The 13,476-nt window shown below is 36.9% G+C and overlaps 1 protein-coding gene across 2 annotated transcripts in view; it reads left to right on the top strand.

The window, feature by feature from the left end:
- Nucleotides 1-13,476, top strand: part of MYOF (myoferlin) — a 313,269-nt gene that overhangs the window by 267,630 nt on the left and 32,163 nt on the right. For both annotated transcript variants that reach the window (XM_053692421.1, XM_053692420.1), the window contains 6 exons: nt 2,026-2,117; nt 2,960-3,130; nt 5,864-6,012; nt 7,285-7,424; nt 9,239-9,327; nt 10,048-10,143. In XM_053692421.1, the coding sequence (XP_053548396.1) occupies nt 2,026-2,117; nt 2,960-3,130; nt 5,864-6,012; nt 7,285-7,424; nt 9,239-9,327; nt 10,048-10,143 (737 nt within the window). The remainder of the gene's footprint in view (nt 1-2,025; nt 2,118-2,959; nt 3,131-5,863; nt 6,013-7,284; nt 7,425-9,238; nt 9,328-10,047; nt 10,144-13,476) is intronic.

Genomic DNA, 13,476 nt, shown 5'->3' with positions numbered 1-13,476 from the left:
GGCCTAATAGGTACACCCACCCCTAGTAGACCGGTACCTGGCCCAAAGGGGGGCCGCCTAAATTTACAGGGGAGAAATTTTGTCTGTATATTTATTTATTTCTTTGTTAAATTAAACGAGAGAAGCTGGGCTATAAGCCCAAACCTACTGCTTGCGAAGTGGTTCCGCCAACCTTTATGCCACCAGGCTGGCAGAAAAACCCACATGCTCCCTCATGCTATGCGCTCTTTTTTTTTTTTTTTTAAATTACCCCCCTTCTCTAGCCTTAATAACGGCCAGTTATGCCCCCTGAATCCATTCCCCGATCCCCAGAAAACTCTCCCCCCCCCCCCTCTTTTTTTTTTTTTTTTTTTTTTTGCGCACACTGATAAACCTTAGGTTCCCTTTTTCCCAGGCCAGTCTGGCGCATTCTGTGAGGTAAACCTCCCCCCCCCCCCATTGGGCGCCACCTGTAAATGCAGCTCCCTCCCCCACCATAATCACCCGTGTCCTTCAATACCTTTGTGCGCCCTTTTTTTTTTTTATCTTTGTTTTTCTGCGATAGCTCAGCCATTATGACCCCTACTTCGATAGCTCAGCCGCTTACCTGACTCCCGACCTCTTCTCCCGGTCCGTCCTGATCTGCCGCGTCCTCTCGCTGTTTGGGGCTCCGACCGTTGACGTGCCGTGGTGACGTCAGACCGCAGCGCCGCCCGCGACCGGGCCTCCGTTCCCGCTCCGGACCGTAGACCTCCATGGCTCTCCAGACTCGCCTGCTCCTGCGGACCCGCCGGCTGACTCCTCTCCCGACCGGATCTTCTCCTGCCGACCTCCGGGCTCAAGCGTTCCGGTGGCCTCGACCTCCTGGCCGGCCGTCTTCCGCTCCCGACTGCTGACTCCAACACCGGGCCTGTCGTGGCTGCCTCCCCAGCCGTGGACAACTGCTGCCGGATCCATCCTTCGCCATTCCTCCTCGCCGCCGACAGCAACTCCTGGAACTCCTGCAACAAGGCCTCCATCTTCAGGTAAGTCAGTGTACACACCTCCTACCGTGCTGTTCAGAAGGACACCTGTGACCTCACTTCCAGTGCTGGGACTTATCAAAGTTCCCCAACCCCACCCACATGGAATAATCCACTCCTGGGGGGGAAGTGGGGTCACAGGTGCCCTCCTTCCATGCTGTCATCCGGGCCTTTACTTTCTAGTAAAAGTTATTACCGTTCACCAGTATTCAAACATCACACCTTCTCAGAGAGTCAGTGGTGGCTTGTATGACACAAATGATGTCTTTACAATACACACCATCTTCAGCTCTGAGCTTGAATACAGGTTCACATGCCCTCATATGATATGTGCGTATGCCACAAAAACAGTAAAAACTTTTACTAGAAGCATTTTTGCTAATCAAAGTATATTGTAAAAATGCTTCTATATCAAGTTGAAATGTAAATTTCTATCCCTTTTAATTCCTTGGCTGACAGTAATAAACACAACAGTGATTAACAGAGGGGGCCTTCAATAACACGCATTACAGCGCTTAAACCTTTGGCTGCCAATAACATACAAGGAAGATGCATAGCCCCTGAACCCCACACTTTGTTTGGTGCTTACTCATTCACCTACACAAGGATAGTGGAAAAGGTTAGATGAGCACTTGTACTGGCCACCTATGAGTGAAAGAGAGGGACAAGGCATTTGCTTATTAATATAAGATGGCTTCCAGCATCCACAGTGGGCAAGGGGATGGGGGGGGGGGGTGACATATAATTATACACTTATTGCCTCATACATTTTTTTTTTAATGCAGAGAGTCAGCAGATAGAATTGTCAGTAAATTGAGTCATAAATAGCGCAGGTTTTAATAAATATTTGGGCGTAATACTACCTTAGACCTGCTGACAGGACTCTGTCCCATGAGTCATAGGTTGGAGAAGTCTGCTCTACGGACACTTTAAAGAAAATAATTTCTGCAGTACATATGGTTTATTTTCATGAACTTTAATTACTATAACAAGGCAGTTTACTAATATCTGCTCTTTCTTTTAGTGTGACCCTTATATTAAAATCACGTTGAGCAAAAAGGTAATTGAAGATCGGGATAATTACATACCAAACACCCTTAATCCAGTTTTTGGCAGGTATGTGTCTTGGTTTTTCCTGAATATTAAAACTGAAGACAAATCTAATTTTTTATGTGATATAGATGGGGTCATGAAAATGTCTAATAATAAAAAAATATCTGCTCTTTTCTGTTCTCTGTCATATTTTGCTGGTGATATAACAGATTTGTTTTCAATAAAAACTGAAATCTACAACTGTTTCTATGCTATTAGTTTAGTCCGATTGTGTTTGTCTATAATTGTGACTTGAAGGGACATGATACCCAAATGTTGAAACACTTGAAAGTGATGCAGCATAGCTGTAAAAAGCGGACTAGAAAATATCACCTGAACATCTCTATGTAAAAAAGAAATATATTTTACCTCAAAATGTCCTAAGTATTCACACCCCATTTTAAAGGACTTTAAGCAGCAAATCAGAATGCCTGTCCTGGGACTTGCAAGGAGCGTGCCTCATGCATTCAGTTTAAGGACGTTTACTATGAAATCTCATGAGATCACAGTAAAACGGTTCATGACCTCAGCACTGCTGATACTGATTGGCTGCTGTTCATTTCTTCCTTTTTTACCTGCAGCTGGGCTGCAACGGAAAAATAGCTTTTTACAGAGCTGAGGAAACTATAAGGTAAAATATCTTATTTTTTTTACATAGAGATGTTCAGGTGATACTTTCTTATCAGCTTTTTACAGTTATGCCTCATCCCTTTCAAGTGATTAAGCATATGGGTATTATGTCCCTTTAAATATCAGATCACATTTTCAATCAATGCAGCAATCCAGTTAATTCCAAAGGGTTCACAAACTTTTTCTTGCAATTGTATAATGGAAGAATTTAATTGCTGATCATTTTTTTCCTGCAGAATGTATGAGCTAAGCTGCTTTCTACCTCAAGAAAAAGACCTGAAAATTTCAGTTTATGACTATGATGCACTGACACGTGATGAAAAAGTAGGAGAAACCACTATAGACTTGGAAAATCGATTCCTGTCACGTTTTCGTAGCTATTGTGGACTGCCTCAATCATACTGCATGTGAGTGAATACATTTCATGTATTTTTCTATGGGCTTTACGTATATATCCAGTGCATCTAGACACAGCCAACTTATGCTTTTCTTTTCTATGTTCTTATGTTCCCCATAGGAAATAGCGAGTAAACACATTTTATGTAACCATTTCAGAACAACCTTCATAGCGATTATCAAACAAAACAAATTTTTTGTCCAAACAAGCATTCAGAACAATGTTTTTGTCTGTTCTTGTCTAAATTAAATACAAATGGTTAGTCTCAAAATGTTAGTATTCAAATGTTAAAATGCGGTACATAAATGTCAATGTTTATTTAAAGGGACAGTCTAAACTTTAGTCATCTTAAAGTCTTACCTTAGATTAAACTGCAAATAGCCTCCTGCACCCTTTCTATATCATGCAGCATGAACAGTAAACAAGTTATTTTAAAATGAATATTGTTTCTGGCCAGTTTGAAATGGCTGCCAAGCTCAGCCCACTGATGACATCATGATCTGGGCTGCATATGGCATCCAATCACAAAAGGCTCACTAGTTGAATTCAATAGACTCACAATGCTATTCAGCAGTATGCCTAGATGCAGCCCAGATCGTGATGTCATCAGTGGGCTGGGCTTGGCAGCCATTTCAAAGTGGCTAGAAACACTATTCATTTTAAAATAACTTGTTTACTGTTCTTGCTGCATGATATAAAAAGAGTTCAGAAGGCTATTTGCAGCTTAATCTAAGATAAGATTTTAATATGACTAAAGTGTAGACTGACCCTTTAATAGAAGCAAATTTCACAAAAATCATTGTTCTTACATTTAAATGTCAAAATACTAATACTGCTCATCCCTAACTATTACTGAAAGCCTGTAGCAGTGATGGCTAACCTTGGGACCCCAGGTGTTTTGAAACTACATTTCCCATGATGCTTAGGCATATTCTTCAGTCTAGTTGAGCATCATGGGAAATGTAGTTCCAATACATCAGGGGGGGCCAAGGTTAGCCACTGACCTATAGATATATCACTGACTAATATATTGTTTAACAATGTTTGCTGTTCATAGAATATTAGACAATATAACATATATTGAAATACATGAGAACCAGGTGAGCACCATTAACATGGTCAGCAGTGCAATGCTGGAAGCAAGCTGTTGATTGGTGGCTGCACATAGATCTCTTGTCATTGACTCATAAGATGGTTTCAGCTAGCTCCCAGTAATGCAATGCATCTCCTGATATTTATACATATAGAAATGAGAGTGTTCCTAATTACTCACTATATATAGAGAAACCAGTGAAGATAAATAAATATATATGTAAAATACAAAACCAATATACATTTTATAATTTATTCCACAAATAACCTATAGTGTGCACAGCTGATCAAACAATATGAAAACCAAAATGTGTATGTATAAGTCCCAATCCGTAATAAAAGTTCATATATGGTATTGGAACTTGAAATAAAATCAACTTGATGTGACAGATTTTGTCTTTTTAAAAGTCACTCCACTAGGTGTTCTCCAATTAAATCAATGTGCAAAAAACAGCCCAAAGCTGTACTCCTTATATTGCACAAAGACGGTAAGAGTGCAGAGACTAACCCCACAAAATACCTGAGTTCCCTTGGTATTGACCACTGCTTGAAGGTATTACCCTCCCCATGGTGCAGTCCTCTTCACGGATCATCATGCATCCGGCACCTTAATAGGAGCGCTCCCATTTCTATATGTACAGTATAAATAACTTTTATGTGTTTGCAATTACTTGTTATGCCAGCTATAGAGCATAAAAAATATGGGAACTTCTTTATGATTCATTTTGTATTTGAAATGTGCAGAATTATGTAACATTCTAGCAACACCTTCAAAAACTAGATATTTGAGAGATTTACCCTCCCAAAAGTACACTAACCATCCGTTCCCAAAGGTACACTAACCTTCCGTCTAGGGATGGGCGAATGTGTTTATATCCGAATTCGAATGTTAGAACGAATGTTATTGTAGAAATTCAATTTACATAATAGAATGTTGATAAGAACGAATATTCTTAAAAATTCGATTTTCGAATGTTATTTACAGTTTTCGAATGTCACATTCAAATTCGAATGTCACATTCAAATTCGAATGTCACATTCAAATTAGAATGTCACATTCAAATTTGAATATTACATTCGAATCGAATATCACATTCGAATCAAATGTCATATTCGAATTCGAATATTACATTTATTAAACACAGTTGTAGACTAGAAATACTATTTCAAATTTGAATGTCACAAATTTGAATGTCATATAATATTACATTTCGAAATTGAATGAATACATAGCTAAACATTCTATTATTCGAACAAATATTTTCGAATTTTATTGAAAAATTTGAAAACGAAAATTCGAAAATAAAACGTTAGAATGTTATATAAACATTCGAAATTCGATTTGAACGAATGTATCAAAATTTGTTTTATATTTCGAATTTTTAGAAACATTCGCCCATCCCTACTTCCGTCTAATCACAGTGAGCCTGATCGCGCCATTGAACTGAATGCAGTGTGCTCCTGTGCCCAGGAGTACACTACATTTAGTTCATTGCCGCAAGGAATGGAAGGTAAGTGTACCTTTGGGGAGGGTAAATCTCTCAAAACTCTTTTTTTTAAAGGTGCCGCTTAGTGCAGAAATATTTAACATTATTTTTTTATGTTTACTGTCCCTTTAAAATAAAATTAATAAAAATATTTTGTTTAATAGTTCAGGAATAAATGAGTGGCGAGACCAACTGAAGCCCACTCAGATATTGCAGAATATTGCACGGTTAAAGGGTGTCTCACCTCCTGTGTACTCAGAAAATGGGACAAAGCTCAGTTTTAATAGACATGAGCATACACTGGAAGAATATGGTGAGTGCTTCTGTTACCAGAGTATCCAGTGCAAGTGTCAAGCCTCTGTGCACTTTAGTTGTCTGCTTACTTAAACCAAATACTTACTGTATGTGTCTGAAACAGTGTGGAAGTTTGTGTTACTTTTGATGTTAAAGGGACATTCCGGTCAAAATGTAAATGCACATAGATGAATTACATCTTTTAATAGAAACATATTTGCAATATACATGTAACGGCAAAAATGTTTCTAGTAAAAATAATCACTGTTTTTTTATAATTTTTCTCTGCACGTGCATGACAAGGATAGCTAGATATTTACAGTGCACCAGCATTTTAAATACTACAGCTGCTCAGAACTCAAGTGGTTCTTGTATCACGTCAGAAATTAAATTGGTCCATTACCAGATGGTTCAAGGACCTTAGGCTTTCTGAGCAAGTGTTTAAAATGCTGGTGCACGACTCATTCTTAAAAATTCTGGTTTTGACTGTCCCTTTGTTGTTTAAAAAGATAGATAATCCCTTTTATTACCCATTCCCCAGTTTTGCATAACCAACACAGTTATAATAATACACGTTTTACCTCTGTAATTACCTTGCACCTAAGCCTCTGCAAACTGCCCCCTTATTTCAGTTCTTTTGACAGACTTGACTCCTAAGTAACTTCACGTGCATCAGCTCAATGTTACCTATAGGAAACACATGAACTAACGCCATCTAGTGGTGAAAAACTGTCAAAATGCATTCAGATTAGAGGTGGATTTCAAGGTCTAAGAAATTAGCATATGAACTTCCTAGGTTAAGCTTTCAAAGTAAATTGGAAGGTTGTTTAAAATTGCATGCCTTATCTGAATCAAGATATTTTTTTTTTTGGACACTTTTTTTTGGATTTTTTTAACTTTACTGTCCCTTTAAATACACATTTGAAACAGCTACAGTTTTTATTAGAAGCATTTTTGCTAATACATGTATGTTACAAAAATGCTTCTATTCAAAACTGAAATGCATAAATGTGGATTACAATTTTGTCTGGAATATCCCTTTAAGATAATAATTTGCATTGGCAAAAGTCTAATTTATAAGCTTAGGGATGAAAAAAGGCAGTGAAAAAAAAGGTAAAGCTGTAGCCTATGTTTGGACATTAGGATGGATTACGCTAGGTTAACATATATATTTAGATATTTGAAACACCTTTGATTGTATACTGAAGGTGTTATTTTTTTTTTTACTTTTTTTTTTTTTTAACAATAACATTAGCTCTTCAGGTTTAACATTTTTTTTATCTATTTTCAGAGGCCAATAAAAAACTTCATCAGCACCTTGGACCCCCCAATGAACGTCTTGCTCTTCATGTCCTGAAGACCCAGGGTCTAGTTCCAGAGCATGTTGAAACCAGGACTTTATACAGTACTTTTCAACCAAATATTTCTCAAGTAAGTTGGTTTTATAGCCCCCTATACTATATTCACAATACAAAAAAAAAAAAAAAATCGATCAATTAGTGCATGCTATTTTTGCTTTAGTGCACAATGCTAAAAGTGTACTTAACCTCGGCATAGTGGTTAAACACATAGCTAAAGAGCTGCTACCAATTGCAATACCTGAGCTGGGCATAATATGAATAGATAAATATTAAACACAACTGCCTTTGGCATCTCAACTGTCCTCTAAGTATGATTTCTCATCAATTATCCATTTATTAGCTCTGGAATGAATGTAAGCACACCCCTAGCCGATCCAGAGGCAATATGAAAATAATTCATGCTAACAGGCTTTTGGGGAGGGGCAGTAGAATACACCAAAAGCAGGCTATGATTTTGACAACTTGAAATTGGTTTATCTGAAGAATACTTTTTGAGCTTAAAGGGACAGTATACACCTTAGTCATCTTAAAGTCTTACTTTAGATTAAGCTGCAGATATTCTCCTGCAACCTTTCTATATAATTTAGCAGTAACAGTAAAAATATTATTTTAAAATGAATATTTTTTCTGGTTACTTTGAAATGGCTGCCAAGCTCCACCCATTGATCTGGGTTGAATAGCATTGACAGTCTGTTGAATCCAATCAGTGAGTCTTTTTGTAACTAGTTAAGCCTTTAAAGCAGCCCAGGTCGTGATGTCATTAGTGGGCGGAGCTTGGCAGCCATTTCAAAGTGACAAGAAACAATAAATCATTTTAAAATAAAGTTTTTACGGTTACTGATGAATGATATAAAAAGGGTGCAGTAGGATATTTACAGCTTAATCTAAAGTAAGACTTTAAGATGACTAAGGTGTAGACTTTCGTTTTAAAACTTAGTTTTGTTTTTGTTATTTAATATTTTTTATCTATTGATTCACTTTATAAAAAATGTTTTCTTTTAATTATTAGAAAATAGAAGACCATTATTTTGTATTAGTCTTCACTCCTTCTGTATTAAAAATGCTATGGGGAAATCATTTACATGATGTAATCTTTGAGAAAAGGATTCAACAACATACATCAGTAATGCATATTAGATGCAGGGTTATGCTACAAATAGGGATCACAGCTGGGCTTCATAAAAATACCGGACTACCTACAGGCGACTTGGCATTGGTGGTGGTAGGTGGGGTCAAACAATGTCCACCCCAAATGCTCTGATTTAGGCCCCATCCTTCATTCACCATGTATATTTTTCACAACTGAGTAGTCATTTTTGCCCCCTTGGTTGCCAATAACACACATACAAAGTAGTAATTTGACCCTCTTGACTGCCTGGAGCACACACAACTATGATTTAACTCTGCCATGGCTGTCTGTAACACAAATAATAGAAAATGCACAGTTACTTCTTCTGAGTATATTTGCCAGGGAAAAGAAAATTGCAGTTCACGCGAGTTGTCTCTCTTGTTTCTACTGTGATTTTCTATACCTATTATGGACACTATGAGTTGGTAAAATATGTACTTTCTATCTTTCTCACCAGTGCTGGCAGTAAATGTTTGATCTCAGGTTTTTCAATAAAGGAAAGAGTTTAACCTTGGCATAGTCATCTGACACGTGGTTTTATTGCTCAACTGATGTTCCTATTATTTATTTATTATTATTATTATTATATAATTTATTTGTATAGTGCCACCAAATTCCTTAGCAGTTGTGTTGCTCATTAAATTTTCACATTATACATTTTTCTTTTTTCTTTTTTTTTTTTTTAAAGCAAAAAATAATGCTTGATTTATCTGATTTATAATTCTTATTACTACTTTTTTATTTTTTATTTACAGGGACGACTTCAAATGTGGGTTGATATTTTTCCAAAAAGCATGGGACCTCCTGGCCCTCCGTGCAATATCACATCTCGTAAAGCTAAGAAGTAAGTTTTATATAAATCAAAAACTCATGCCTAAGAAACATATAAAATAAAGATAAAAATTAAAATGAGATTAAAGGGACAGTAAAGTCATAATTAAACTTTCATGATTTGGATAGAGCATGCAATTTTAGAGAACGTTCCAATTTGCTTCTGTTATCAAATTTGCTTTGTTCTCTTGGTCTCTTTTATTGAAGACTAAAACTAGGTCGGCTCATGACAGCTCAGGAGTGTGCACTTGTCTTTAGTACTCTATGGCAGCAGTGTTTTGCAACATTATTTGTAGCTTTGTTATACAATGTTGCAAAACACTGCTGCCATAAAGACACGTGCACTCTCCTGAGCTCTTATGAGCCTAGTTTTGCTTTTCAATGAAAGATGCCAAAAGAACAAAGCAAATTTGATAACATAAGTAAATTGAAAAGTTGTTTCAAATTGCATGCTCTATCTGAATCATGAATTTAATTTTGACTTTTACTGTCCCTTTAACCAAGGACTGATTCATATAATAGACTAAAATGTACCTTTTTTTTATGTAACCCGGCTGCGCTAAGAGAGCTTAGATTTGTCTGGAATTGAATTAATTTATAAAGCCAACATTTGGTTTTGCTCGTGCCTCTGTTGGAAAGCAGTTGGTTGCATTTGAAGTACTTTTTTCATAACTGTTTTTCTTTGAGATAAATATTTTTCTGTCTCTGTTTTATATTTTTATTCTAATTTCAGATATGTCCTTCGTGTCATTGTCTGGAATACCAAAGATGTGCTTCTTGATGAGAAGAGCATAACTGGTGAAGAAATGAGCGATATTTATGTGAAAGGGTAAGACAACTTAATTTGTGTTAATGCTACTGAGCCTACATTTTGCATAAGAAAGTCATTGCAGAATGCGAGAGAGGGCCTGTAGAGTTTTTAGTTTAAATTGATGATTAAAGGGATAGAACGGTTAAAATTGAAATGTACATGGGTGCATTTGAATTTTAAATAGAAGCATTTTTTGCAATATACTTCCATTAGCAAAAATTCATCTAGGAAAAGTTAATTCTATTTTTCTGTGGGGTATGCACATAGGCTGTGAGGGCTCGTGCACCAGTATTCAAACACCACCTCGGAGAGAAAGCAGTGGCTTGTAGGACACACATTAAGTCTTTACCACACGCAATACATACCATGGCCAGCTTTCTGAGCTTCAATACTGTGTGCATACTTCTCTGAAAAACAGCAATAACGTACTAGAAGCATTTTTGCTAATGGAAATATTGCACAAATGCTTCTTTTCAAAATTCTAATCCATTCACATTTTTAATTTTGACCTTTCTATAACTTTAACCCCTTAACGACCAAGGACGTGTCAGGCACGTCCTACATTGGGTGTCAGTTAATGACCAAGGACGTGCCTGACACGTCCTCTGGGGTTTCAAGCGCTGGAAGCGATCCTGATCGCTTCCAGACCCTTTCAGTGTATTGCAGTGATGACTCGATATTGAGGCATCCTGCAATACCCTCTTTTCTCTTGTAAGGTGTATCCAGTCCACGGATCATCCATTACTTGTGGGATATTCTCATTCCCAACAGGAAGTTGCAAGAGGACATCCACAGCAGAGCTGTCTATATAGCTCCTCCCCTAACTGCAACATCCAGTCATTCTCTTGCAACTCTCAACGAACATGGAGGTAGTAAGAGAGAAGTGGTGAAATGTAGCTGTTATTTTACTTCAATCAAATTTGGCGGTGAAATGGTGGCATAAAATATACTAAAATGGGACTAGATCAATACTTTTGGTTGTCCACTAAAAAGAAATATACACATGTGAAGGGTTATTCAAGGATTCCTGACAGATATCAGTGTTACAATGTAACTATCGCTAATTTTGAAAAAAAAAATGCTACTTGTACTTATTGCCCTATAACTTGCAAAGAACAGGTTTCTAAACTCAGGACGAAATTTAGAAACTATTTAGCATGGGTCTTTTTTGGTGGTTTGGTAAAACAGATTTTGGGGTTCAAAGTTAAAAAACAAAAGTGTTTTTTTTTCCCCCAATTTTTTTCATCATATTTTATCATTTTCTTTATAGTAAATTATAAGATATGATGAAAATAATGTTATCTTTAGAAAGTCCATTTAATGGCGAGAAAAACGGTATATAATATGTGTGGGTACAGTAAGAGGAATATTACAGCTAAACACAAACACCGCAGAAATGTAAAAATAACCCTAGTCCCAAACGGTAAGAAAATTGAAAAATGGTATGGTTACTAAGGGGTTAAGTAAAATATTTCCCCTGCTTTTTCATGGTTAAGTGAATTAATACAATTGTATTACTATGATGAACTGACATTGTTTAAGACTTCTATACGAAAAATGAGTTACTTAACTCTTGGTGCAATACATTGCTATTTTGTATGTAGTAGTCAATGGGTTAGCAGGATTTAAAGGGATAGTCAACATCAAAATTGTTATTATTTAAAAAGATAGATAACACATTTACTACCCATTCCCCAACTTTGCACAAACATTGTTATATTAATATACTTTATAACATTTAAACCTCTAAATTTCTGCCTGTTTCTAAGCCACTACAGACAGCCTCTTATCACATGACTTTTTATTTGCTTTTCACAACTGGAGAATGCTATTTCCTGTGGGCCATATAGATAACATTATGCTCACAACCGGAGTTGTGCACAATACAGCACTAAGTGGCTAAAATGCAAGTCAATAGATAATAAATAAAAAGTCATGTGATCAGGGGGCTGTCAGAAGAGGCTTAGATACAAGGCAATCGCAGAGGTAAAAAGTGTATTAATATAAACATGTTGGCTGTGCAAGACTGGGGAAGGGGTTATAAAAGGGTTATCTATGTTTTAAAACCATAAACATTTTGGAGTTGAAATTGTCTTCCATAGGACGTTATCCTGGGACGCTGGCAACACTAAACTATACATTTTCTTGATGAATAATTTGATGTTTTTTTATTTCAAAATGACAGTATAATAGGCCCTTTTAAATACATAAAGCAAACTAAACCAGTCCATATGATTCCCTTGGATAGAGTTTGGATTTCCTTATAACTGTAAAGTTTTCTTTAGAACTTTGGAGCCCACGCCTAGTCCTCTTTCTACTTTTCCCTTTACTCACCCTTTTCTTCACTAGTGGTCTGTTATATAGAGAGAGCTTTAGGATAGGAACTTATTAGACTGTAATCCAAGATGGACCCAACCAGAATTAATGGACAATTAGTGCAGTTTTAGGTTGATTAAGGCAGGTGAAGAATACTGTGATACCATGAAAGGTGTTAAAGGACCACTCAGTGTAGTAGAATTACATAATTAACAAGTGCACAATGAAAAGACAATGCATTAACACCTACTCTGAATTTGAAATAAGCAGTAGATTTTTTACAGACAAATTTATTTTTCTTTCATGTAATTAGCAAAAGTCCATGAGCTAGTGACGTATGGGATATACATTCCTACCAGGAGGGGCAAAGTTTCCCAAACCTGAAAATGCCTATAAATACACCCCTCACCACACCCACAATTCAGTTTTACAAACTTTGCCTCCGATGGAGGTGGTGAAGTAAGTTTGTGCTAGATTCTACGTTGATATGCGCTCCGCAGCAAGTTGGAGCCCGGTTTTCCTCTCAGCGTGCAGTGAATGTCAGAGGGATGTGAGGAGAGTATTGCCTATTTGAATGCAGTGATCTCCTTCTAAGGGGTCTATTTCATAGGTTCTCTGTTATCGGTCGTAGAGATTCATCTCTTACCTCCCTTTTCAGATCGACGATATACTCTTATATATACCATTACCTCTGCTGATTCTCGTTTCAGTACTGGTTTGGCTTTCTACAAACATGTAGATGAGTGTCCTGGGGTAAGTAAATCTTATTTTCTGTGACACTCTAAGCTATGGTTGGGCACTTTGTTTATAAAGTTCTAAATATATGTATTCAAACATTTATTTGCCTTGACTCAGAATGTTCAACTTTCCTTATTTTTCAGACAGTCAGTTTCATATTTGGGATAATGCATTTGATTTAATCATTTTTTCTTACCTTCAAAAAATTGACTTTTTTCCCTGTGGGCTGTTAGGCTCGCGGGGGCTGAAAATGCTTCATTTTATTGCGTCATTCTTGGCGCAGACTTTTTTGGCGCA

This window comes from Bombina bombina, chromosome 9 (genome assembly GCF_027579735.1).
Source record: "Bombina bombina isolate aBomBom1 chromosome 9, aBomBom1.pri, whole genome shotgun sequence".
Taxonomy (NCBI): Eukaryota; Metazoa; Chordata; class Amphibia; order Anura; family Bombinatoridae; genus Bombina; species Bombina bombina.
The sequence above is the reverse complement of the archived record's forward strand: the minus strand, read 5'-3'. Positions and strand labels throughout refer to the sequence as shown.